The sequence below is a fragment of the Balaenoptera ricei genome, chromosome 20, assembly GCF_028023285.1.
Source record: "Balaenoptera ricei isolate mBalRic1 chromosome 20, mBalRic1.hap2, whole genome shotgun sequence".
Taxonomy (NCBI): domain Eukaryota; kingdom Metazoa; phylum Chordata; class Mammalia; order Artiodactyla; family Balaenopteridae; genus Balaenoptera; species Balaenoptera ricei.
The window spans coordinates 62,641,446-62,668,132 of NC_082658.1; the positions used below are offsets into that span (position 1 = coordinate 62,641,446).

General features: G+C 59.8%; 1 protein-coding gene across 4 annotated transcripts in view; it reads right to left on the minus strand.

Moving 5' to 3' along the window:
- Positions 1 to 26,687, minus strand: part of EPN2 (epsin 2) — a 68,981-nt gene continuing 42,294 nt past the window's right edge. For 3 of the 4 annotated variants that reach the window (XM_059908399.1, XM_059908400.1, XM_059908398.1), the window contains exons 3-9: positions 19,654 to 19,766; positions 18,100 to 18,192; positions 17,115 to 17,304; positions 6,994 to 7,167; positions 6,630 to 6,716; positions 4,530 to 4,742; positions 1 to 2,668 (exon numbers count right to left, since the gene is read on the minus strand). In XM_059908399.1, coding sequence (XP_059764382.1) covers positions 2,370 to 2,668; positions 4,530 to 4,742; positions 6,630 to 6,716; positions 6,994 to 7,167; positions 17,115 to 17,304; positions 18,100 to 18,192; positions 19,654 to 19,766 — 1,169 coding nt within the window. In that variant the 3' untranslated portion in view covers positions 1 to 2,369. The remainder of the gene's footprint in view (positions 2,669 to 4,529; positions 4,743 to 6,629; positions 6,717 to 6,993; positions 7,168 to 17,114; positions 17,305 to 18,099; positions 18,193 to 19,653; positions 19,767 to 26,687) is intronic. The other variant, XM_059908401.1, reaches the window with a different exon arrangement.

The window sequence follows — 26,687 nt, forward strand, 5'->3', positions numbered from 1 at the left end:
TCGTGATACAAATGATAAATTATATTTATACGGTGAATAAGTATCGACAGTCAACACAAGTTCCAAACCGGCCACCCACCCCTGGGACTGAGAAAACGGCTGGGCAACACCCCTACCACGGTGCCCGGCAGGAGGGAGCTTGATGGCATGTGTCCCACACGCGTGGCAGCACCAGTGGCTTCATGATCAGTGCAACGGGCAACACGGACGAGGCGCCTGGGGGTGGGCCTGAGCCGGGAGCTGGCATGGGAGTCTGCCTGGGCCTGGGTGGCCCACTGGCTGTAACATCGGGGCCTTAAAGTCCCATCGGCAAGGGCTCCTCACTCACGAGAAATCACTGACCCCAGTAGCGTGGTCCTGTGCCCCGTGAGGGGGTCGGCCCCTACCTCCCAGGGGGAGCACCTTGCCCCGAGCCCCGCCCTGCCCCACCCTCCTCCAGGCTGCTGGGAGAGGCCGGACCGGCCTTCGTGGGTGACTCTGGAGCCCATGGTCCAGCCCCAGGTCTCAGGGGCTGGGCAGGAGGTCTGGGCCGGAGGTAGCCCCAGGGAGGAGCACGGGTGAGCTCTTCTACGTGGCAACAGGAGTGGCCTGAGCAGGCAGTTCTGAGTCAGCCTCCCGTGCCCAGCGCTAAGGCTCAGAGCTCCCGGAACCAGAGAGGGGTGGAGGGGCCCTATCCCCCCAGGAGAGACCCCCAGCTGTCAGCTGCCCTTGGTGCTAGAGGTGAGACGTCCGCCACGTAGAGTGAGACTGAGGTGCCCGCCAGGCCGGCTGACCAGACAGACACAGGACTCGGGGGAAATGGCCCTTCCCTGGGGAGAAGCAAGTCTCTTCTGGTCTTTAATTTGTGACTTACCTAATACTTTTTTATAGTGGTGGGTGGGGCGAGGAAAGCAGGGGAGAGGGAGGTAAGATTAGTGCACGTTCGCTAAAAATCTCTTCTGGGTGAGAATGATTTTTCTTCCTCTGCCAAGTAAGAGATGATTACTTCTATGTTGCAATGGGTGTCTGGAGGGCAGGTGCGTAGGTCGGGGCCAGCCCTGGGCCCTCACTCACCCTGTCAGCCTGGGCTGCCCCCGACATGCACCGCCCCCCACACTGTCCCCACCTCTACCCTGAGTGTGGAGTAAGACAGAGAGGGTCACAGACACAGGGTTCCAGAAGTCTCCTCCATCCCACGTTCCCACTGTAAACGAAGTCTTGTTAACTGTGCATGCCTTCAGTCACAAAAAGGAGTTAGCTGATAAAACCTGGTGAGTCACATTCATATGTTAGATTTTTGTCTTTAACTTTCTTCACGTTGGTTCATCAGTAAGAAAAATAGCCTCTCTCTTAGGATCTAGCCAAAAAGGCTGAAAGTCAATCAGTTTGGTAATCCACCAAAAAAAGGAGTTAAAAGAAAAGGCAACTGGAGGCTACGATTTTTTGTTACTGTTGTAGTTTCTTTTTTTTTCTTTTAAATAAACATCATCTTTTATGCATAATCAAATTCCCATATGTTTTCCTATAAAGAATTTGCTTTAGTTTTTCCATAAGGCATTTTTTTGTCTCTTCCTAGTTAAATTTTCTTACAGAGTTAAAACCATAAATAAGAGGATTTACACCACTAACATGACACTGCCAGTATCTTAATTCAGCCAGACCTGGTAAATTCTATCAAAACTAGACAGTTAAATAAGAACGACGTTATAAAAATATTAGCCAAAAAAGACTATTCGATAATTCTGCAAACTCAAATATGAAACTGTACTAAACAAAATCTGTGCAAACGTGTACAAGCATGGAGCACGTGGCGGGGTTATGCTCAGGTTAGTTTAAAGCTTGCTCTAGTGGATTTAATTCAAGAGTTGTTCCACGGTGGTGGCGTTTACTTTGAACTCACACACGAGTCAAAGAAAAGTAAACTATGCACAACCGTGTCCCCCAAAGGTCAGTGTCTGAGGGAGCCAGCACTCCATCCCATCCACGCCTGGGGGGTCGCCAGGGCTGGGGGTGGGCGCCAGGTCCCGGGCAGGGGGGCTCCCAGAGGCCCGGGGCTGAGGCTGGGCCAGCACTGAGCACCGCCGCCTCCCCATCCAAGGCCCCCGAGGGCCGGCGGATCTCCACGGGGGCTGGGCCCGCACTGCGAGGAGGTGGGGGGGGCGGCGGCCAGGCTGGGTCAGGGGCCCTCCCTCCCGACACAGGCTCGGGGACCCACGTGCCGCGTGACGACGCCTCAGTAAGCCCGCCACCTCTCGACCCTCAGGCTGAGGGCCAGGACCGCAAAGACGCCCTCTGCACACCCACCCCGCCCTCAGACCCCATCCCACAGGCGAGAGCCCCTGCCCGGCGTCCTTGGCACGCATGCTCTGCGGCGGGTCCCGGCGCGGGCACTAGAGGAGGAACGGGTTGGTTGTGCCGGTGGCCTGAGCCGCCGACGGGGGGACGCCCAGGCTGCCCACCATGTTCATCGCGGCGGGGCCCAGCGGCGGCAGGGAGGAGCCGCCGGTCCCCAGAGCTGGGTGGGAGGCTGCAGACGTCATGGAGGCCACAGCCACGGGCTCCACAGCCGGGCCGGGCCCGAAGGACGCGCTGCTCCCCAGCACCGGGCTCCCCCGCAGCTGGTTCAGCGTCAGCGGCTGCGGCTGGTTCACCTGGAAGGGGTTGACCGGGGCTGAGGCCGCGGCGGCACCTGGGGAGAGAGCGGGCGGGGCGGCCGCGGTCAGAGCAGCAGCGTCCCCGGGCCTGGACGGCCACGGCACAGCGGCCACCGGGGCGGCCCGCCCGCCCCTCTGGGCCCGGTGCTGGGACGAGGAGACTCAGCCGTGAGGAGCCCAGCGAGGGGCCAGGCTCGCGGGGCCCAGCTCCTCCTCCGGGCTGGCACCCCGGGCGCCCTCCCTCGTTCTCTCAGCCAGCCAGCCAGCCAGCCGAGCTCTGCGACCACAGGTGCGGGGAGAGAGGGGAGCCACGGGAGAGGCGGGAAGCGCGGGGCGGCCCGCACCTGGGGACCCTGGCATAATAAAGGCTCTGAGAAGTCCTGCAGTCTAGAAGCAGATGCAGCTCCGTCCTGCCCAGTGTTTCCCGAATTTCTCTCGTACCAGAAAGCCTTGCCCCGCGTTCAACAGAAACATCTACTGATACCCTGGCCAAAAACCACGGGCGCTGCCGGCACTGAGTCTCCAACTTCGCCCAGCCCCTGCTCACAAAGGCTGCCAGGAGGGCACCCCAGGCCACCAGAGAAGATGCCGCCTGTTCCCCACGAGGGCACCCCAGCGCTCTCGCGTCGGTCGCTCCTCGTAGCCTAGGAAGGGGGCTGTGCAGATCAGAGCACCCCGGCTAGAAATGAGCAGACCAGACTACAGAGCAGGGCCAGGAAGGCGCAGAGCCAAGGAGGATGGCCCTGGAGGGCCGGGGGGCTGCCGGAACCTCCTGTGTCTTGGCTGCAGCCCCCAGGCCCTGACCGGCCCCCCACGGCCTGGCAGTGGAGCTCCTGCGGGGGCCCTCGGGGCAGACCCCCGGCTGTCGGCCAGCTCTGCCCTGGCGCCACCCCCGCTGGGGGCAACCACATTCCTCACCCACCTCAGGAGCGCACGGCTGGGCAGGACCCAGGCACAGCACACACCCCGCTTCTGCCAGAGGGTCCCCGACTCAGCCTGCCAAGTCCTCAGGCCTGAGGCCAAACACCTTGAACGTGACCTGTTCCTGCCCTTGGGGAGCCCAAGGCCTTTCTGGGAAAACTCTGGGGAAGGGCCGGGGCTTCCTCAAGGAAGAGGGTTGCCTGGACTGAGAACCGAAGGGTGGGTCCGCATCCCCACCCCCAGAGAAGAGGAGGGAGATGTCCCGGCAGAGGGAACAGGACGTGTAGCGGGGGACAGCATGTAGCGGGGGACAGTGTGAATAGCGCACGCAGCTGAGGGTCTGAGCACACGGGGCACTGGGGTGGGCGGGGGCCCTGGCCACTCACTCGAGGGCCGGGGCTTGTCCTGCAGCCCACGTGGAGCTCCCGAGGGTGGAGAGCCCACCAGCAGGGAGGAGGGGCTTGGGGGCAAGGGTGAGTTCCAGCCCCAGATAAGGCAGAATCCAGCAGCAGGGGCAAAGTGAGGGTTCTTGGGGTCCCTGGAGCACGGCCCAGCAGAGGGCCCAGTTACCCTCAACCCGAAAAGGGGGCTGCTGGGCACCAAACCCAGGCTCCTCCTCCTCAGCCCCAGCACTATCCGCCTCCAGCTGGCCTAAAACTGGCGCCCGCTAGAGGGTCTCCCTGGCTGGGGCACCAAGTCAGGGGCAGCTTCTGCTCAGTGGTCTCAACTGAGAGGACAGGGTCCGTTTTCCAGCCCCCCACGAGTCCCGGAGAGGCGCAAGTGCTGGTTCAGGACACCAGGTGCTCCGCTACTGCTCAGCCGGGGCCAGCACGCCCCTGAGCCTGGTCCCCGCCTGTGGTCCCCGAGGGAAGAGTCCCCCGCAGAGGTGGAGGGGAGGTCAGCGCCCACAGGCCTGCCCCAGAGCCGCTCTCAGGAAGGGCAGACGGCCAGAGGAAGGCCGGGAAGCAAGCATACCTGGTGCCAGGAAGGGGTTGAGGGACTGTGCCGGCGGGGCTGGCCTGGTCACCAGCGAGTCCAGGTTCACCAGGGCCGCGTTGGGGCCCAGGAAGGACTCGGGGGTTTTCCGGGTGCCGCTGGGCTTGCTTGAGGCCACGGTCGGGGGCTGGGACTCAAAGGGGTCGGGGCTGGTAGTTCCATTGTTCTGGGCCGGCGGAGAGGCCGCCTTGGCTGCAAGACAAGGACACACACGGGCTGGTGAGCCTGGAGGGCTCATCCAACCCCGAAGCGTCCAGAGCAAACCCCGATGTCCCCGGACGCCGACTCGCCAGGGACGCGCGCGGCTGCCCAAGGAATGGGGCGTTCGTTGCAGTGCTGTTTCCAACAGCCCCAACCTGGAGCCACGGTCAGCCACAGGGCAGGGCACGTACAACCAGACCTGAGTCCAGGGACGGAAGGCGCGAAGAGGAAGGAGCAGGGACAGGACAGTGCAGCACGATCTCCACAAATATTAAGATGGCATTTTGGGTTGGTGGCTACACGTGAGTAGTTCACATTTTTTAAAATGTTTTCATTTTCTAAATTTTCTACAGTGAACATGAATTGCTTGACAGCAAGAAGAAAGCAAATGACTTTTAAAAATTCAGCCAACAGAGGGTGTGCTGAGGCAGGCCGGCAGGAATGTGGTTGCTCTGCTAGGGTGTGAGATGGTGATGGGGACACAGGTCCCGAAGAACCGGCGATTCTGCACTCAGCAGCCCCACGCCCAGGAATCCAGCCTCGGGAAATAATGCAAAGTGTGAGCAGGGGTTTAAGCACAGAGATGTTCACTACAGCATTATTTACTTTAGCACAACTTGAAATCAACCTAAAATGCCCTCCCCAAAATTAACGATTAAATATTGGGTTGGCCAAAAAGTTCAGGTTTTTCTGTAACATCTTACGGAACCCAGTAACTTGTCGCTGAGCCCTACAAAGCTATTTCTAAAGAATTTGTAATGTTGCAAGAAAATGTTCTCAATCCACTTTTCCATAAAAGTGGTGGGGGCAGGATTCGACTCTCTCCGGCAAGTACGAGCTCAACAACAAAGGCTGTCCGTAAGAGCTCAGAAAAAGTGCTGGGAGGGAGCACAGTGGCCACGTGTAGATGGAAGAAATACAGATGATTTTCATTGTCTTCCATAAACTTTCCCACACTTTCTACAATGGGAACACCTCCAGAATTGGCGTAAATACTTCACAGGCCCAGGGAAGGGTGCTTAGGCTTCTCCCTGAGGGGTGGGGAGCGGGCAAGGACAGTTATGCTGTACCTTGGCCTGTGGAAGAGACACACGGAATCTTGTTGCTTTTTTAATGCGGCAAAAGAAACCCCGGGAAGCAGCAGCTCTAAGTTGCTTCTGGGCCCCTGGAGCTGAGAGGGCCCAGGGGGTGGTGAGGGGTGCGAGGCTGCTCCTACCTTAGGCCAGCCCAGCCTGGCCTGCTGGGGGAGGCGGCAGTGGGAAACTGGGAGCAGGGAAGCCGGGAGAGGAGAGAGAGAGGAGAAAAGCTGCTCAGTGCAGCTGGGAGGGGTGGCCCCCGAGGAAGGCAGGCGCCACCTGGCTCTGTCCCCTCTGCCCCACAGGGCTGTGTGAAGAGGGCATCCAGCCCCCTCCCTCTGCCCCCCGGGGCCCAGTCTCTCTCCCCCCACCCGACCCTGACCCCTCCCAGCCCAGGGGCACTCGGGGAGGAGCAGGGTCTTCTGCAGAGCGTGCGTGCGCGTGCGTCGGAGATGCCTGCCCACACAGAGACCGGGTGGTCTGGAAAAGGGGGCGCCTTTGGGGAGCCGGGAAGAGGAAGGCGGGTGGAGACGGGGCAGTGGGCTTCCGCCAGCGGCCACAGGGCCCAGGGCACGAGGCCGAGGAACAGAGGTGGCTGGAGGAGAGGAGAGGGTGACAGAAAGCTCGAGGGCATTCCTGCCGCCGCCGCCCCGTGAACCCCTGAGTCAGACCCCCGGCTCCCAGGTCAGACACGTGCACATGCGTGGAGGCGCCAGGTCCCTGACTATGATGCCCTCAGCGACGGGGCTGGTCAGGGGCACAGGACGGCCCGGAAACCACCACCACCACCACCGCTACGTACCTGCTTTTTCTGAAGTTCGGAGGTTGTCAAATTCAGAAAAGTCATCTTTAATTGTACCATTCAAATTACTGAAGAGATCAAAAGCCCCTGGGGAGAGAGTGGCAGTGACTGTGCGGTGTCCCCACTTCTCTGCCTTGTGCTTCCCCATTGGGGGGGGGGGGGGCCAGAGGTGGGCTGGCGTCCGTAGCCCTCACGGGGGAGAACTTGGAGAGTCGGGGGGCAGCGGGGGTGTGGGGTCCCTGGGTGGGCAAGGAGGGCACCGGGAGGGGCTTCCCCACGCAGAGCAGGGCTCTCGGCTGCCCCTGCCCGCCTCCCCCTCCCCAAACCGAAGCCGAGGGGCCGGGGGTGGGGGTGGGGCGCTCACCAGAGGGGGACGCGGGCTTGGCGGCCGACGCTGCGGCCCAGGGGTCGGCGGCTTTCCCGGCACTGGGGGCTGGCTGCTGCGGGGCGGCCCAGGGGTCGGAGCCCCTGGGGACGGAGTGTGTGCCGGCTCCGGTGGGCACCCCCCATGGGTCGACAGAGGTGGCTGGCTTGGCACCTGTGGGAAGGCGGGGTCGGCTCAGAGATGCTCCCAGAAAGGGCTGGGCAGCCGGGGTGAGAGGGAGAGGACCTGGGGCCACAGGAGCACCCTGGGGGGAGCGCCCGGGGAAGGGAGCGCGCAGCCCCCGCGGCCTCCGCCTCGGCAGAGCTTGCCCCAGCGTCCTCCCTGCCTGCACGCAGCAGACGCGCGGTGCCTAACGGAGAGGCGCAAACAAACACCTGTGCGCTCACACATCCGCCCCTAAAGGATGGGGCAGACTCCAGTGCCCGGGCCTGTGCCGGGTGGGGAGTGGGTCGTGCATGCACCCCTGCATCCGTCCGTGTGCACAGAGCACCCACCCACCCGCTCCCCCTGCAGAGCACCTCAGGCGAGCACTACGTGGCCCCCGCGCCCCACCCCAATCGTCCACACCTCCCTCCACGAGCTCCCGTTTCGCCACGGAGGGGGCGAGGGGGCGAGCGGTGCCGGGCCCGTGAGCCGTGTGCTACCAGACGCACCGTCGGCGTGCTCTCGGGGGCGGCTGTGTTCACGCAGAGGTTTATCCGGGAGACTGAGCTGCGTTGGCGTGCAGCTGAAACGTGCTGTTTACTGCTGTCTACTACTTCATCCTGTGACAGAAGGCACGGCTGGTGTAGCTGTCACTGTGCTGCACACGCGGCCCTTCACCGCAGACACGGGCATCCGCTCGCTCCTTCCCAGGCCCCTCACGCCTCCTCTCCCACCAGGGGCCTGGTCCCCTCTCTACCCGCCTCCCTTGGGTTTTTTGTTTTCATTGATTTGACGGGTTCCTTCCACGTCTGGGTGCTGATTCCCTTCCTTGAGTTACAAACACCTTCTCCTAACTTGTGGCCTTTCCCTTCACTCTCCTCATGGAATCTTTTGATGAACAGAGAACTTCTCGCTTGGACGGAGTAGAACGCAGCAGGATTTCCCTCTAATTTGTGCTTTTTGGGACATGCAGGAACTCCACCTCCATACGCCCTCGCATGTGCCCTGGATAATACTTTTTACTTTATCCTTTATTTCCATAAGGGATTTATACAACTTTAGGGACCGGCATATTTTTAAAACTTCAGTTTCTAGTTACTTATTACCATGCAGAGAAACAACTTAATTTCGTATACTAATTTTTGTATTCAGCAATCTTGCTAAACTCTTAATTCTAATCATTGAAATTCATCCTATTTATTCTTTTTTTCTTTTTTAACATCTTTATTGGAGTGTAATTGCTTTACACTGTTGTGTTAGTTGTATCCTATTTATTCTTACAGTAATTCTAATAACTCTTAATTCCAATCACCTCATTTGCAGAAACTGTTTGGGAGTCTATGTACACTGTCACATCCCTTGAAAACGATGACAGCTTAGTTCTTCCAAGTCCCTCATTTTCCCGTCTCGCTGTGTTGGCCGGGACCACCCGTCCCAACGCAGAGCAGGGGAACGGACTGCGTCCACATCTTGCTCTTAAACGTTTACCATTAAATGGCACCATTTACCATAATAGGCTTTTTTCTTTTCAGAAGCTCTTTATCAGGTTATGGAAGTTCCCCCTTATTCCAAGTTTGCTAAGACTTCTGCAATAAAGAGCTGGTGAATTTTGTCAACCTGTTTCTGCCTCTACTAGGATGATCACATGATTTTTCTCTTTGGGCCTGTTAATATGGTACATGAATACATTTCCTAGTGATTTGGTCCTTGCAAACAATGTTTTTCATGATGTACTGTATCATTTTTATATTTTTCTCATTCTGGTTTTGCCGTTGCTTCTTTGCTTAGGGTTTTTGCACCTATATTCCTAAGTGGGCCTGGCCCGACATGTTTGTTCTCACACTGTGCACCTTCTGTCTGGTTTTGGTGTTAAGGTTATGCTAGCCCATAAAATGAGTAGGAATACTCCCTTTTCCCACCCCCAAAGGAGTCTGTATAAAGTGGAGTTGTTTCTTTCTTTTTTGTTTTTAATATTTATTTATTTATTTTGGCTGCGCCGGGTCTTAGTTACGGCACGTGGGATCTTTGTTGCAGCACGCTGGATCTTTTAGTTGCGGCATGCGGGATCTAGTTCCCTGACCAGGGATCAAAGCCGGTCCCCCTGCATTGGGAGTGCGGAGTCCTAACCGCTGGACCACCAGGGAAGTCCCCGGAGTTGTTTCTTTTTTTTTTTTTTTTTTTTAAAGTTAGCAATATTTTCTTCATTCATTCTTTTTTTTTTTTTTTTTTAATTTATTTTATTATGGCTGTGTTGGGCCTTCATTTCTGCGCGAGGGCCTTCTCCAGTTGCGGCAAGTGGGGGCCACTCTTCATCGCGGTGCGCGGGCCCCCCACTACCACGGCCTCTCCTGTTGCAGAGCACAGGCTCCAGACGCGCAGGCTCAGTAACTGTGGCTCACGGGCCTAGCCGCTCCGCGGCATGCGGGATCCTCCCAGACCAGGGCTCGAACCCGTATCCCCTGCACCGACAGGCAGATTCCCAACCACTGCACCACCAGGGAAGCCCGCGGAGTTGTTTCTTGAATGGCGTGAGAACTTCCAGCAAAGCCCTCTGGGTGATTTAGGGGGCGAGAGGGAGGTGAGTGACTTACTCGGTTCCTTCAATGATTATAGGACTATCCCTATCTACAGGTGTCCTACTGTTCTTCCGCCAGCTTTGCTGAGTCTTCTTTTTTAGTTTACCCATGTTATCTAAGTTCTCAGCTCTGTCAGCACAGAGTTGATCAAGCACCTCTTACTCTATGTGGAATCTCGGCAGGACCTGCACCTACACTGTTTGGCCTTTTCTCTTTATTGTTCAGAACTACTCTTGCCAGAGATTTCTCTATTTTATTACTCTTTTCAATGACCAACCTCTGTGTTTGTGGATATTATTCTGTCTGTGTTCTAACTTGCTAGCTTCTGTCCTCCTCACTGTTCCGTCCCTTTCACTTGACTTGGGTGCGACACCATCCGAGCCTCAGCACCTCAACGATCTTGTGCCTTTCTTCTGGACTAATGCAAACATTTAAAGCTCTAAATTTTCCTCTTACTATCACTTCCATTGTCCTATGTATTCTGATATGAAAATATCTACATTATTAATTGGTTCTAAATATTTCTGCCACTGTAATTTCTTATTTGACTCAAGAATGTAGAAGTTATTTTAAAATGTCAGGTGTATGGAGTTTTCTACTTATCTTTTTGCTACCGACTTTAAACTTGAGTGTACTGTGGTCAGAAGGTGCGTTCTATGTGATCCAATTTTCTGACGCGGCAGAGGCTTTTTGCCTAGCACGCAATCGATGCTTTGCATCGATTTGCATAAGCCTGTGAATCACGCTGCTCCAGCTTTCTTATATTCTTATCACTTTAAACAACTTCTCCCGCCTGGTTTTGTATTCCTGATATTCTCCATTCCTTCCTGAGATCTGAGTTTCCGTCCGGTTGTCTTCCCTGTCAGCTGGAAGAGCTTCCCTTGGCAGTTTTTGGGGGGCTGGAAATGGTACCCTTTCACCTTCATTCCTGAAGGATACCTTTACCGGATGCAGGATTCTGGTGGGTGAGGGTTTCGGTGGTTTCTCTGTCTCACCGTCGTTCTCAGGAGAAGGATGTCCTCCCGGTGGTCCCCGAGGACGTCATCCCACCGCCCCGATGTTCTCGTCACTGCTGGGACTCGGCCGCCGGCCTGACTGCTGTTCTTCTCTGCTCCTGGGGCGTCATCTCTGATGTCCTCTCCCTTTGCTGTTCCCAGTCTCCTGACTGCACGTCTGGGTGTGGGTTTCTCTGATTACCCTGTGTAGGGCTCACTAGGCTCCCCAGCTCTGAGAGGAAGCCCCTCGCCACAATTCTTGAAAGCCCTCTGTCACCATCTTTTCAAACATTACTTTCCTGGAACTCCAAAAAGCTGTGTCCGCATTCTGCCTGCACGCGCCCCCAACTCCTCCGGAGCACTCTCCAGAAAGCTCCGTGGCTACTCGTTTACCAGGGGTCTCCCTGAACAGCGAGCTCCTGGGGGCACCAGACGGGGTGAGAAGACTGGGCACTGCTCCCTGACCCCCATGGACTCAGCGCCCGGGGCCCGGCCGTGAAAGGGGCTCCTTGGCTTTGCAGAAGACGCAGCGCCGCCGGCCGGCCCCCCCAGGCTTGCCACGGCGACCACGACGGACGAGCCGGGACAGCCTCCCACCTGCAAGCTTCATTCCCGCCAGCCCCTGGAGACTCACGCCTGTCACCCACCGGTGGCCGGCCAGCTCTGGTGTGGACTTGGGGCTTCTCCAGCCGCCGCCCCCAAGCCCACAACCCTCCTGAGGCTTCCAGAAGCTCCTCCGACCTTTCACTCTCGTCCGCCCAGCGTCTCACGCAGAACCACCTCCCCCGGGACTGACCCCACTCTCCCAGGCCCACTTCGGCCAGCGGGACACCTGGTCCCGGCTGGAGTCACACAGCCGGGGTGCGCCCTTGCTCTGCCCGCAGCACAGCACCTCGGGGGCCTTGGTTTCCCGTCTCAACTGGAGGGAGCTGCCGGGGTGGACGCTGCGTCAGGGAGGGCACCGGACTGCAGGTTAGAAGAGCTGGGACGCGTCTGCAGAGCTGCCGAGACGCAACGGAGAGGACGCAGGATGGGGAGGTCGCAGAGGACCCAGACCCGGTGCCAGGCTGCTTCCGGCTCCCGTGGGGCCTCAACCTCGCCCACTCAGCAGCGCCCACGAGGACCGAGGGCTCACGGTTCACGCCCCGGCGCGCCGGTGCCCAGGGGCTCGGACTGGCAGCCCTGCACTCCACCCCCGCGCCTGGCCGCTGGGCAGACGAGCGGCCGTGTCCTCTCCTGCTCGCCCCCATCAGGAGACGTTCCCCGATCACCTTCCAGCACCCGCCTCCTCTTCTCTGGACGGATCCCCTGACCTTCCTCGGGAGAACTGTCCCCTCACCACTCCCTAGTCCCGGTCTGAGTGGGCGGACCCTGCGCTGGAACAGGGGAGGGTCTTCACCAGCCCCCACCCAGTCCCAGCTCCCCACTCCTGCATCCCAGAGAGGTCCAGGAGGTCCAGGGAGATCCTCTCCATCCCCGGGCTGTGAGCACCCAGAGCCGCCAGCCAGGCCTTGAGCTTCTGAGGCCAAAGGGAGAGGGGAGGGGCCCACCGGGTGGGGGCAGAGCAGGGGGCCTGGGTCTTGGTGACGCCGGCTCGGCCACTGGGTCGAGCTGGCCTGAGGGCAGAGCTACCCGTCTCCACTGGGTACAACATGGCGTCCTGCCCATCAGACGGCCTCCGCGGCCCGCTCGGGGGCACGGTCCCCACCCTGCAGCCCCCTCACCCTCTCTTCACGCAGCCCGGAGCCCCGCACAGGCACCCGCTCACGGGGGCTGTGCTCACGCCGCTCTCCCGGGCCTCAGAGAGGACCTGACACACGAAGGTGCTGGCAACTGATGGGGCCTGAGGGACCCACAGAGTCTCAGGGCTGCGGGGGCCCTGCGGTCACCCCGACTCCCGCCATGGGCACCGTCGACGCTGGAGAGCACTTCTGGAAGGTTCCGGGTAAACGTCTGATTCGGGTGTAGAAACACAGAGCTAGAGCCGCCCCGACTCTGCAAAGCCCATGCAGAGAGTCTGCAAACGCCTCTGATTCAGAGGGATTCACTCACCACGCAGCTCAGGGGGCACCAGGCCAGCGGTTCTCAGCTGTGGCCCTTGGGAATCCCCTGGGGGTGTGAGTAGAATACTGACCCCCGCACACACAGATGCCAGGGAGGGCCTGGGCATTCGCATTTTTAGAGGCTCCCCGAGCGGCCAGGATGGGCAGCAGGTGCGGGAGAACCACCCAGCTCCTGGGCCGCTCGGATCACAGGCTGGATGGACAGACGGACGTTGGGTGGGGCCGGACCCTGCCACAGACAGGCGGCCCCCGGCACCACCTCGCCCCTCTGAGCGTCGTCTGGCCCGCACGGCCCAGGCCCAGGCCCTGCCCTGCAAGAGAAACACGGCCCCGGCGACTGCACCTAGCATGCGGGTCACGGGCAGCCGGCGACCACGGGGAGGGAGGGGTCCTGAGGACAGGGTGACCCCGTCTCCCCGAGCAGGACACCCGAGCCGTGTTTTCAAGCACAGCCAGGCGTTCACTAGCCAAACAGCAGGACACAGCATCACGTGAGGAGCCAGCATTTAAGGGGGTCCAGGCCGCCCTGCCAGGCAGAGGCCATCTTGGAACTCCTTGGCCTCCCACCACCCCGGGCCTCAGGCACTGCCCTCCTGACCGCACGTGGGACACGACGGACCCTGCTGTGCTCCGCCCACCACAGCCCCGGCAGGCCCGGCCGGGCCACACACCCGACAAATAGGCGCTTGTTGAGTGACGAGAGGAGGGGAGGCTAGGACCGAGGGCCCATTCACAGGGAGCGTGCCCGGCTCCCCCCGTCTGGCTCCCCCCGAGCCCCACGAGGAGTCTCCATGGGACAGGGAAGCAGTCACATGGCGGGTCATGGAGTGAGCCGGGGCGGGGGCTGAGCCGGCCAAGGCCGTTGGAATCACAGGCCGTGAGCCCTGCTGTCCCAGGTGGCTGCTTTGTGTCTGGCAGGTGCAGGAAGTGCCCCACTGACCTGGCAGGCGCCGCTCTCCCTCCTCCCAGCCCCCAGCATTTCCTCCCGAGGCCCCTTGGCACAAGCTGGTAAAGGCAGGGCTCGCTACCAAGGGCGGCTTTCACAACAGCGCTTCTTTCATCCAGAGGGCGCGTCCAACAGTGCTGGGGAAGAGACTCTGATCTTTCTAGCTGTTTCGGGGTGGTGGGGTGGTCCCCAAACACACACTGGCAGATTCTACCACAGACCAAGCAGTAAACCCGACACTGTCTCACTCCGGAGCGGCGTCTCGGAAGAAGGAAGCAAGTTCACGGTCACCACGGTCCAGTGAGCTTGGGAGCAGGGCTGAGGCCGCGTCCTGCAGCGCTGCTGAGGGCAGAGCGCTAGCACTGCCCACGGGAGCTGACGTCTAGAGCTTCGACTGACGCCTGGAAAGGCTCCCCGCGTACGGAAGAAAGAAATGTCTACACGTGCCCACGATGTGACCCCAACCACGTGAAAACACACGGGCCCAGGGGACACAGGAAGCAGACAAGCTAACATTTTAACACGAGTTCTCGCTCCCTGTTGCAGTCTAAGGGGACTTTTCCTGGACACGAGCGGCCACAGAAGGCCTTAGCGGCAGTCCAGGATGGCGTGACGACTCCAGGACTGGGGGCCGTGAGCACTGAGCCTGCCCCTCGCTTGCTGTGTGACCTCAGAGGAATGAACAGCCTCTCTGGGCTTTGATGCTCTGTTTTCCCCAAGTCACTGGTAAAAATGCCAAGTGCATTAGAACCAAGGAGACGGCCCTGGGTTGGGCAAGTAGCAAAAGATGGCAAAGTGGCAGTCCATGAACCAACCACACGTGGCCACTGCAGGTGCATTTTGATTAGCTCCAACCATGATCTTAAGTTTTAAAATTCATTGTCAACATTTAAAAATCTGATTTCAAAATTTCAGGTTTCAACCTTCTCTTACTGCTCAATGGTTATACAAAATGTGGTATGTCTATAAAATGGAATATTATTCAGCCATTAAAAAGGAATGAAGTAGGGATGTGTGCTATCACGTGGACGAACTCTGAAAACATGTTAATTGGGAGTCACAAGGGCCACGTGTCGTGTGATCCCGTGACATAGGAAACACCGGGACAGGCAACTCCAGAGACAGGAAGCAGACTGTTGGTGGGGGATGGGCAACGGGGAGTGACTGCCTAATGGGAAGGGGTTTCCTTCTGGGGTGATGGAAAGTCCTGGATCAGTACTGATAACCGCATGCTATCGTGAAGGGCTACGAACCACTGAACTATCCACTTGAAAATGAGTAAGATGGTGAATTTTATGTCACGTAAGTTTTATCTTGATTAAAAAAATTCAGAAGAGCAGAACCACGTGGGCAGAATTCCCACGTGATGTTCAGCTGCCTCTGGGCACCAGCCGCCTCTCCCCAGCTGCTGGCTTCCGCTGCCTGCAGGTTTGAGAACCCCAACCACTGGAGGTGGTCCTGCCCCACCCGCAGGAGACCCCCCAGCTCCCCGCGAGGGTCAGATGCCTGGTCAGTCAGGACACCCAGCTCCAGGGCCCAGGCCTGTCCACCAGCCAATGGGAGGGCTGGGCAAACTTGCTGGTTGAAAAAATATGTATTCCCTCTCTCCTGACCAGATAGTACTTACCCCTGGTAAATAAGTCAAACAGTTAAAGAAAAAAAAAGGTAGAGAGGGAAAAGTCTGTCTCTCTCCCACCACTGCGATCCCCAAACCCCTCCCCAAAGCAGCCACCGACTGGACTCAGTGCTCCTCAAGCTCGCTGGCCTCACCCAGCTCCTGGAGGGACCACGCTCTCCCCCGGGCACTGAGGAGGCCGCCCGTCTGCTTACTGACCCCATACGACTTAGAAAGGGATGGAGAGTCTCTCCTGAAGAACACCCCACCCGTAACTTTACACAAGAACTGTTTTCAGATTTAAAAAAAGTCCGAGCCGCTGCCTGGAAGGGCCCATGTCCCCATGGGCAGAGCTGAGGGGCGTTTCCAGCAGACCTGCCTCGTGTGGCCACGCGTGCTCCCGGGGGGCACGGCACATAGGCGGGGCTGCTGTGGCCTCCGGTGAGCGACAGCTCTGGGACACTGGCCTGGGTCTGCCCCAGGGCACAGAGGGCTCCCACCAAAGCGGGTGTGGGGCTCTCTGCCCAGCCCTGAGGCCAACAGCATCCCCCAAGGACAAGTCCAGGGACGCCCGCCTGGCCCTCCCCTTCCCCACCCCCACCCCTGCTGCCTGTTTCACACCGGCAGGGCCCGAGCCCTGGGCCCACTACAGCACCGCATGGCCTCACGCCTGTCACGAGCCGAGCCTTCTGCGGGAACACCCACGCCTCCTCGGGGCCCGGCCACTCCTGCTCCTCCTTGAAGCCTCCTCCAAGACGCACGCCTCACGCCCGCTGGACTCCTGCCCCAGGATGCACGCAAAGACGGCCCCCGGGGCCCTGCCCACATAGCACTGCTGCTAGGCTGGCGGCCCGACTCGCCCACACCTGCCAGGGCCTGGAGGGCAGGGCCATTACCTGCTCCTGTCTGGGTCCCCGCACGGCAGGACAGAGCCTGGCATTCGGTGCACTTTGGCAAACGTCCAGGGAACCGAGCCGAATACAAAAGATGGTTCTGGTTTGGGGAAACAGAGGCCCCAAGAGACACGAACAAACTGGCACAAAATATACATTCGAGGTTGCAAGACAGAAAGCCCACTGATCAGCCATGGGCAGCAGGGTTGATGGAGCCCCCCGGGGGGCCTCCCAGAGCGGCAGGCTCGGTGGGAAACCATCCCAAAGCCTGCAGGCCAAGCCCTGTGCCCAGTGATCCAGAAGCCCATGTGCCCAAGATCTCAGCTCAAATTAAACAGAGGGCGCCACACTCCTGTCTGAATCACCTATCACAAGTTCACCTTACATTTGGCATTAAACAGAACTTTAAGATATCCATTTAGCCTCGTAAACTGATTTGCTATTGCTTAAATGACAGGTAAGAAGAATTACAGTGAACGTGTCCCCTTTTCACTAGCGATCACTTAAGCACGCTGTAATTTCTGGCTAATTACAGCACGGTGATTTAGACATTTCATGCTGTGTATTACAGTTTCTTAACCTGGGGTGCAATTCTGAGGCTGAGAGAGTTGACGCGTGTCCCCGAGGAGGGACAAGCCCTCTCCGAGGCGTGTGGGCAGCGGACAAGAAATCTCCCACAGCAGAAAACCACTCACAACAGGACGAAGCGGAGCCCTGAACCGCAGTCCCCAGGGGGGCGCTGCGGGGGGCTGCGGAGGTCTGGACACCCGCCCCACCACCCAGACCCGCTCCCACCGCTGCCAGGTGACAGGCAGCCGTGCGCCCTGCAGCCGCTGCCCCGGCCAGCAGGCGGGCAGGGGAGACGTACGACGGAGGTCTTTACCGAACGACGGCCAGGGGTCCGAAGTGCTGCCGGGGGCTGCCAGAGCGCCCCAGGGGTTGGTCTGGCTGGCTGAAGCGGAAGGGCCCCAGGGCTCCGCCTTCGGGGCAGCAGGGCCCGCGCTGGGCAGGGCGTCCATCAGGTCCAACAGCGTGGTCTGCTGCGGGTGGGAGCCATGCTGTTGAGACGAGGACCGAAGAAAGAGGACAGGTTTACCCTGCTGCCCTTGCGGCCAATGTCCGCCCGTGCCCCTCCCAGTGCAGAGGCCTTCTGGGGGGCCCAGAGGACCCGGGACTGCGCCGCCCCACATCACCGCTTCCCAGTAACGACCAGGCTCCACCCACACCGGCTATTTGCCGCGTGCCCGCCGTCTGTCGACAGGTCCTCAGGGCTTCCCAGGAGAACAGGGGTTTTGCCTCCCTCCGAGACGCGGTCCCCCGACCCACCCGGCCCGCCAGCTGCCAGCGTCATCCAGGGCTCTCTCCCGGGGCCGCCTCACCCCCCTGCTCCCACAGCCAGCCCGGCTGCCCTCAGGGACCCCGCAGCAGTGGAACAGGGAGGCCACTGGAGCCCTGGCCCTGCGGGAGGGTCTGTCTCCCAACGGGATGACGAGGTTGTCAGGGGCAGAGCCACGTCCAGTTCACCTTTAGGTCCCGGGTAGGAAGCCCGGTACAGAGTAAGGAGGACGCCGGCTTACCCTGGGCCAGGAAACTGTCCCAAAGCACTTGACACTTAGCAGCTTACAGAGCAGCGGCCGGAGCTGCGCGGGGTGGGGGTCGGGGAGACGTCACCGAGCTCAGCTGCCGGGGGATGGAACTGAGGCGGGGTCAGGGGAGGGCCCAGCCCCTCGGGCGGATGTGTGTGTCACCCGCCCTCTCCTCACTGCCGCTGGCTGTGACAGCCGCTGGGGGTTGGGCTCAGGAGGGTCTCACACACTGACTTGCCCCCCACCCCCGGCCTGTGAAGCACTCACCTCTTTTTTTCTTGGAACTTTAACTGTGTCTCTGCGGCTTTCTTCCAAGGCCATCTGCAACCTGAGGTCATCTCCCCGCCTGAGGCGCTCTTCCTGTAGAGGACAATGGGCCCTGAAGCTGGTGGTCACGGCGACAGCATCGCCACGAGTCAGGTCCTCCCGGCCAGAGCCGGAAGCCAAAGCCGTGTCGCACGTCACTTCAAAGGAGGGTCCGGGGACGAGGTGCACATCGAGCCTCTCCCACCCCAAGGTGCGCCCGGGGGGGGGGCCCCCCACCCGGATGGGGGAAGGGAAATACTTGTAAAATACTTTTTCTCAAAATGAAAATGACTTCAAAATTCTAATTATAGAAGCAATATGTCTCCTTATAAAACACAAACAACCCACAAAGGGATTAGAAAGAAGACAGAAGTCACAGGTCATTCCACCCTGCCCGCACTGTGTGTGCTTCCAGAAAATGAGTGCGTGTTTATATTTTATGATTTCTAACAGAAATGATTCGTTATACTTAATTTATATTTATTCAAGGCACAGTCAGCATATATAAACAGACTGGGCTGACCTAGCTTTTTTATACAATATAATGATTAAATATAAGTAAACACACTCACTGCGTCTTCTTTACCATAAGACAGGAGTGAGGAACTACAAGGGGCTGGCCCGTCCATCTGCCCCATTTTCCCCGTGAGTGCTCTGCACCTCCCGTCGATGGCAGGCCGCACGTCCTGAGTGGACAGAGGGGCCCTGCCGGGAGCTGGCCGCTACACGGACCTCTGGGATATTCCAGTCACCGCGGGACCCACACCTGCCTCTTCCACCCGACCCCCCACTGTCTCTCAACAGCACTGCCAAGCGAGAGGGGCCGCGGGCCTCGCTGCACTCCCTCGTCGTTTTTAACCAAAGGGCAGCAAGTCCGGCCGAAAGCGGCAGCCAAGGGCCGACCCCTTTGAAGGCTGCTCCTTTCCCTTCTTCTCCACCTTTTTTGTAAAAACCTGTATTTTTTTAAAATTTATTATTTATTTATTCATTCATTCATTTATTTGGACGCTCTGTGCAGCATGCATGTGGGATCTACTTCCCTGACCGGGGATCAAACCCGGGTCCCCTGCACGGGGAGCGTGGGGTCCTAACCACTGGACCATCAGGGAAGACCCTCTCCTTCTCCATCTTAACGTAGCGTGGGGTCCTAACCACTGGACCATCAGGGAAGACCCTCTCCTTCTCCATCTTAATGTAGCGTGTGCTTATAAAAGAAAAACTGCACACATGCCCATCTCTGAATGTCAGACTCTCATCTCCTGGGCATTTCCTCCCAGCCTCTGTCTCATCCTTTTCTGGGTCCAGATGCTCTCGACCCACCGTGCAGATCGTGGTCCGCACTCGGCGCTGAGGGGCTGTGGACACTTGGCTTGGAGCCCGGCCAAGCGCGCGGGAGCGTTTCCAGGAAGCACCTCTGACCGACGCGTCCCCAGGACCAACTAGCGAGAGCCCTTCCTCCGTGTGAGTGTGCCCGGGCCCCTCCCCACGGAGGCGCGCATCCCTGCTGGCACCCACCTGCTCGGCCACCTCTCTGCTCATGGCCAGCGCCAGCTGCAGCTGCAGCTCCTCTTCGCCGCTCGTTTGCGGCCGCGCCTGCTCCAGCTCCGAGGACACCCGTGGGGAGGTGGCTGCGGGGGAGGCAAAGTCAGCGTTAAAGACCAGCGCTCCCTGGCCAGCCGCCCGCTCCCGTCTCGCACCCACAGGGCCACCCTGGCCGGGAGAGGGGGCTCTGCGAATACGCCGCGGGCACAGCCAAGGAACGTCACAACTACGCCAGCCACGCAGCGCTCGCCAGGACAAACGCCCTGGGCGGCCAGTTCGGGCCTCTCGGGGGTCAGAGCCTGTCTCCACTGCACGGCTTCAAGGAGGGGGGCTGAGTTTTTACAACATCGAGAGCACCGTTCTTGAAAAGCTGGGTCAAAGATCATTCAAAGAAGTACAAGGCACCCCCCTCGCATGTGTAAGAATCTCACTGTATCTCCCGGTCCTAAAGACATGGAAAATGAAGACCAAACATTTCTGCAGTAACCCTGAAAATTTTTGTTTTTTAAGTAAAACTGCACGTTGACTTGAAAAAAAAAAAACCATACATAGCCATTGTTTGCTGAAGTACTTAGCTAGTTTAAACATCTGAAGCAGCACCTGCTTTGATGAAGCAGTTCTGATGAAGGGATGAGATGTGAATTCCCAGCTGATTCCCAAATGAAGGGGTCTTCGCACAACCCCACTGTGGCCAGGCTGGGCCCCCCACGCGGAAAACGCCGGGCTTTCGCACCATCACGCTTCCTGCGTCGGGGAGCCTGGGTGCCCGCAGAAACCAGACGTGAAGCTTCGGGAGCAACAGCCCAAGAGCGCGCCACCCCTGCCCGCCGCCCCCCAGGAGAGGAACTCTCAGCGCGAGGCCTGCCACCCGGAGAGGTGTGGCGCCACCTTCTTGGATGCCTCTGCGCTGTCCTCCCTCGGGGCCTCTGTGCCAGCCGCTCCTCCCCGGTCTCCAGCTCGGCTTCCCTGGCCGGTGCTCCGGGGCCGGCCTCCCGCTCTCCCAGCACCCCAGTTCTGCAGTTTGGTGGGTCACGTCAGAAGGTGCTCCTAGGGACGGGCCCAGGCTCGTCTTCCCACCATCACGTCCACCCGCAAAGTCTGACAAAGCAGCTGGCAAACACCCACCGCGTGGATAAGTGGACAGATGGATGGACAGGCAGATGGAGGGTCCCACTGCACGGCCGAGGGGTAGTTGTTAAAGATGCTCTGACTGTATACGCGTCTGCTCCCTTCTTCCGTTACGTCCCTTCCAGCAAACCCAGCCCCCAGCGCTCTCACGCAAATGCTGCCTCTGTCTACATCTCCAACCTAAGCTTGCCTCCTAGGATCTGCCTCTTTGGGAGAAAGTAAACGGTGGGGAATGATGCCTGATGTTGAGGTTTCTAGATGGCTGGTCTCTGGCTACAGTGAGTAAAACGGGAGAAGAGGCGAGATGCAGTTAGGGTCCTGGAAAAACCCACAGAAGAACGGGCGAGGCTGCAGGGGCAGTGCAGGGTGGGGGCTGTAACTGGCATCACTCTGTCCTACAGTTTAGGAAAGACACGTAAAACACACGGCAGTGAGACTTCATCTGGCACAATCATGTGGCCTGAAGCACGGTGTGCTCACTGTGATTTACTGTCAACCAAGAGAAACATTAAAAAAAAAAAAAAAAAAAGCCAGCAACCAATTGCCTCATGTCTACTCTAAGCTAGTGAACAGGTCAAACAGCAAAATGCTGCAGTTATCCAAAAAACACAAACATATTCTTCTAAATAAAATCAAGTCAAATCCCAGCCTAGTGCATCGCCCCAATTATATTTTCCAAAGCATTTCTTTAGAAATAAAGCTAGATGGTAACAGAATGTCCTCAAATCTACCTTAATAATTTGATTTCTTAACAATACACCAAAACAAAAGCGCATTTTTGGTTGGTGTGTTTCCACACTTCACCTCTGCCCGTCACAGGCGGCAGCTCTGGCCTCCTCGTGCTCTAGAAGCAACATCGCCACCCAGACCGGTGGGAACAACGGAAGCTGGCCAGTCGTGGCGGACAGTGTGGGGGGACTCCTGTGATGCACGTGGCTCTCCCGTCCAGGTCACAGCCACTCAGGCCGCCCGTTCCCAGCCTCCTTCCTGCTAAGAGTCTCTGAGGCTGCTTCACAAAACCCTCAGCTTAGAGCAAGCACGGCACATCCGACACCCTTCGTTTACTCCCAGATGGGAACCAGGAGTGAAGAAAGGGGAAGACCTCAGACCCCATCCCACACCCCAAAAAGCCCCCTGAACAGAGAGCCCCATCTTGGCAGGGAAAGCTGAACCCGGCCTAACCTGGCGGGACCGGGAGGAACGGGCCGGGCTCTGCGCAGGGCCTGCCGGAGACCTGAGGCCTCCCTGCCCTCCAAGCCTCTCAGCACAGCTGCGAAGCCGGCCCAGCTTCAAATGCAAACGTGCACGTCTGCACCCCACAGCTGACGCTGCTGGGATAGCGTGTGGCCGGCACACACGGAAACAGCTCACCACATCAGTATGGAAATTAGACAAAGGGTATTCCCCTGAACGCTGCGGTTTGCATAGGAGGAGGCACGGCTCTCGGTCACGCAGACGGAAGAATTCACAGCCACCAGCCCAGAGCATCAGCTGAGCTGCACACGGCGGTCTCAGCTGCGAGGGAGGCGTCCGGCGGAGACGTTCCTGCCTTAGTGACAGCATCTCGTCCCCACAAAGGGCCTCTTGTGCCCGAGGACAGAGGTGGTGGTGAGACGGGCCTGAATGGGCCCTTCTGACCCCCAGAGCCTGGCCCTCGCCCCACTCTGACGATCTGAGGGTCTGAGGGTCCACAACTCACGGGGACAGTGGAAGAAGCGGGGGTTCAAGGGGCCGGCCGCTCTCGGGTCTCAGGCTGCTTTCTGACCCAGCACCCTCTTGAGGGAAGACCGGCACCATGCGCACAAGCAAACCACTCCACGAGCAAGCGTGTCACCACCCTTCTCCTGCAGCTGAGACGGGCCCGTGGGGAGGAGCACAAAGCCTTCACCTGCTCGGGGGCCCCCCGTTCACCCTGTCCAGTCCACTACCCTGGCTGAGAAAGCTCGGGGCAGGGGAGGCTGAACAGGGAGCCTACACACGCCCAACAGTTCCCGCAAAATACAGGCTAAGAGGAGAACCAGAAACACGGCTGGCGTCTCCTGCGGGGCCTCCCGACCTCACCCTGCTCGCCTGCTCCAGGGACCGGCCGACCCACACCGGTCCCCAAACGCGCCCCTAAAACAAAGGCGCTTCAGATGGGCAAGGTCGGGGAATTTCGAAAGAAGAAAGCAAAGCAGTCAAGGTAACAGAAAAACAGGAAATTGCTTCTTCTCACTGGCTACGTTTTGCAGTGTTCCTAGAAAGCACGTAAGCGGTGTCTGCAGTCACGGACGCCGAGTGAAGGGCACAGACTCTGCGGACCCAGCTGGCCCGGGGGCGGCTCTGCACGGGGACTTCTCGTAAAGCGCAGGCTGTCGCCGGGTACACGAGGCACGTCTGACAACCTGGCAAGAATGCAAGGTCGCCAGGCAGCGGGGCTCCAAGAACACCCCACCTGGGTCCAAACACTGCCGCCACCCTAACAACCCCGTGCCCGCCAGCTGACGGGGGTGCCAGGGCTCCCGTCCCGTCCCCACCCTATAGCAGCAGGGGGACCGCACACGAATGGCCACCTCTCTGGGCTTCTGCTTCCACGTCTGTGAAGTGGGGGGGGGGGGGGGGGGGAGGGAGGGGTCAGGAGGACCCGAGACACAGCGGCCCCCCAACCTGGGGGCCAGGCCTTGCCCAGGTCACTGCTCTCCACTCTGCCCACAGCCACCAGACGCCCCCCTCCATCTCCCACGGCAGAAACCAGGGACTGGTACCCGCTCTGGCCCCGGGGCCTCCATGGGCAGAGGACTGCGGCTCTGGCGGCCGGGGCCTCCGCCCTCCTCTTTCTGCCGGTCTCTGAAGGAGGGGCTGGGGAGCCGGCACTGAGCCCAGGGCCAGCTTCTGCCCCCCAGTGACCAGCTTCCCGGTCCAGCTAAGTTCCTTCCTCATTACTGAACTGCAGCGAAGTGCTTACTGGGTCTTCCTCAATGTGGCGACAACTCCCTGTGTTCCACCAGCCGTTTCCTGAGTCACCGATGACCCTCGGCCACCAAGGACACTCCCACGCAGAGCTGAGGCTTTTGAGCCCGTTCCCCCAGGGAGACCCTCCAGGGCCCCCCCTCTCCCAGCTCACAGGCAGTAGAGGAAAGACTGCTTTTAGTCAAGCAAGGCAAATTAGGAGAAAATAAGCTCAGATCACCCCAGGTAACACTGAAAGAGAAAAAAGCATAAATCCATCGTGGAAAAGCCAAAGAGCTGCAAGATGTGAAGAGCCGAAAGTACCACCACAGCCAGGTGACCTTCAGGACGAGAGGGGGGTGTGACTTCATAACGGAGGGTGGGCCGTGGCCCAGCCCTGCCCGTCGCCACCACCTGGCGGCCCCGGCGACACCCCAACTTGACTGCGGTGCAGACCCCCCGTCTGGTTTCAGCTCACAGAGGTACCGGGCGGGGACTGAGGCAGCCGCTGGGCGAACCCAGACCTCGGGCCGCTCTCCCTGCAAGGCGGCCGGCCCAGCGTCTCAGCACGTCAGGGTCGCGAGCACAGCAAGACTGCCGGGACGGGACCTCCGAGCGACCGTGCTGCTGGCGGTCTCGGTGTAGACAGTCGGCTCTGAGCCGCTGTCAGGACAGTGGGCAGACAGGCACGCGGGCTGGGGTGAGACGGCCCGACGGCTGCTGTGCGCTCCGCCAGGTACGATGACGGCCTGTCCTCACCGCCACGTCGATGGGGGAGGGGAGACGCCAGAGCCTGTTTTAAATACTTCAGCGTAAAAGGAAGTGAGGGCCACCCCTCTTTTCCTGCCCCCACTCCTCTCCCCAGAGGAAACAGCTGTTGACATTTTCTTGCGATTCCACCCAGAAAACATAAACACGTGCTCTTTCCTGGCACGCACCCACGGGGCCCGTCTACTCGCTGCTGTGCCTGGGCCCCACCCAGGCTGGTGTTTCGGCCCCGGGGGACGGGGCGTCTGCGAGCATGGGCCCGGATCCAGGCCCTGCCGCTGCTCAACCCTCCACCTCGGCCTCGGCAGGACGTCCTCCACCTGCAGGACGGAGACAGAGTCCCTGCCGCCTCGGGCTGTCGTGAGGATCAGACCAGTTCCTGTGGGAGCGCCTGGCACGTGACACGTGTACCACACCTGGCGCCTCGCCGGACCCTCAGTCCAGGCGGGGTCCTGCCCCCCAACCCCCCGAAGGCCAGGGCTGAGGCCCGGAAGTGAGGTGGCTCGCCAGGGTGCCCCAGCCACGAGGGACGAAGGCTGACCTAAGGCCTTGCTCTGCATCATCAGTCCCTCCCACAGAGGAGGGAACCGGGGCCCAGAGAGGTCACAGGGCCACTCACAGCAGGAGAACTCAGAGCTAGTCTCAGAGCCCATGCCACGCCCTCCCAGAGCCCTGAGGTGCCCTGAGCACTCGGTCCTTGACACTCGCACACGCCACACCTGGCGCTTCTCCAGGCCCGAGGCCAGTCCCTGCTCTCCTGCAGCTTGTGTCCCAGTGAGGGGGGACAAGACACACACACACACAGGGGAGGTGGGCCGGGGTGGGGAGAGCCTGCCCTGTGCTCAGGTCTGACAGAGACACTGCAGAGGGGCCTGGGCGGCAGCAAGGACACCAGGCAGAAAGCAGGTGGGGGCTTCGCCTGGGTGCAGGGGGTGAGGCTGGCATAGGCAGAGCGCCCAGAGGGCCATGACGGAAGGGCCCTGGCGGTTCCGGGGGCTCTCGGAGGGCCTTCAGGAGGGTGCAAGCCGAGCAGCGACACCACCTGACCGGTCCAGGGAGGATGGTGGGAGCTTGGGCCAGGATGGCAGCTGTGAAGGAGGTGAGAAGCGGCTGGTTTCTGGATGGGCTTAACTGAGATGCTATTACACCTGGCAACGTTCCTGGACCATCCGGCCCGAGGTCACAAGAGAACGTCTGGGGCCCGGCCTGGCCTGGATGATGCCGACCCTCGGCAGCCCAAGCTCACCCTCCCGGCACGAGTGGCCTGTGCTGCCGCCCAAGCGGAGACCCAGCCCACGGGGAGCGTCCCCCTGACCGGGGGCTGGGGCACAGCTGGGCCCCGAAGCTGTGAAGCCCTGACCCCCGGCTTCGGAACGAGAGCTTATTCGGAAACAGGGCTGCTGCAGATTCATTTGTTAACGGTTAAGCTGAGGTCACACTGGAGCCGGTGGGCCCGACATCCAACGTGACAGGTGTCCTTACAAGCAGAGAAGAGACACAGGGTGGACACAAGGGGGGGGGGCCAGCAGCGAGGCCATGGGACACCAAGGAGGGCCACCACCAGCGGAAGCAGGGAAGCCACAAGGCAGGACGCTCCCCTGCGGGTTTCAGAGGAAACAGCCCTGCGGACACCCTGATTTGGGGCTTCCGGCCCCCAAAGCTGACACGACCCACTTCTGGCGCTGAAGCCCCGGTGGGCGGCTCCCAGGTCAGGGCCTCTCCCAGCGTCAAGTCTCAGGCCCCGCCTCCCTGCACACACGCCTCCACTCCCCAGGGCGGCTCACCAGCCCCTCCCCCGCACCTGGCACCTGCTCCGCTGGCCGCAGAGGGCCCTAGAGTCCTCCAGTTCCTTCCTGCCTTCAGACCACACTCCCCCTCCCGCCGCCCCCGCCCCGCCCTCAGGGAGGAAAGAGAGCCTGGGTCTCCCCGCCGCGCGGGGGCCCCGGCTCGCCCTCCCCAGCGGGACGCTCTGTGGGCAGGGGTTCTTCTTGGACGCCTAGAGCAGGGCAGGTGCTCTGTGGCCCCCAAGGTCCGCGTCCGCAGCGCGCAGAATGGGGACCTATGCCTTCTACACCCCAGACCCGCCTGTGGCCAGGAACCTCCCCACCCTGGCTTGTCCCAGGTTCATTTTCTAGTTTCGTTTCCAGCGAGCACAAAGCTGCGACTCCCAAGGGCACAGCTCA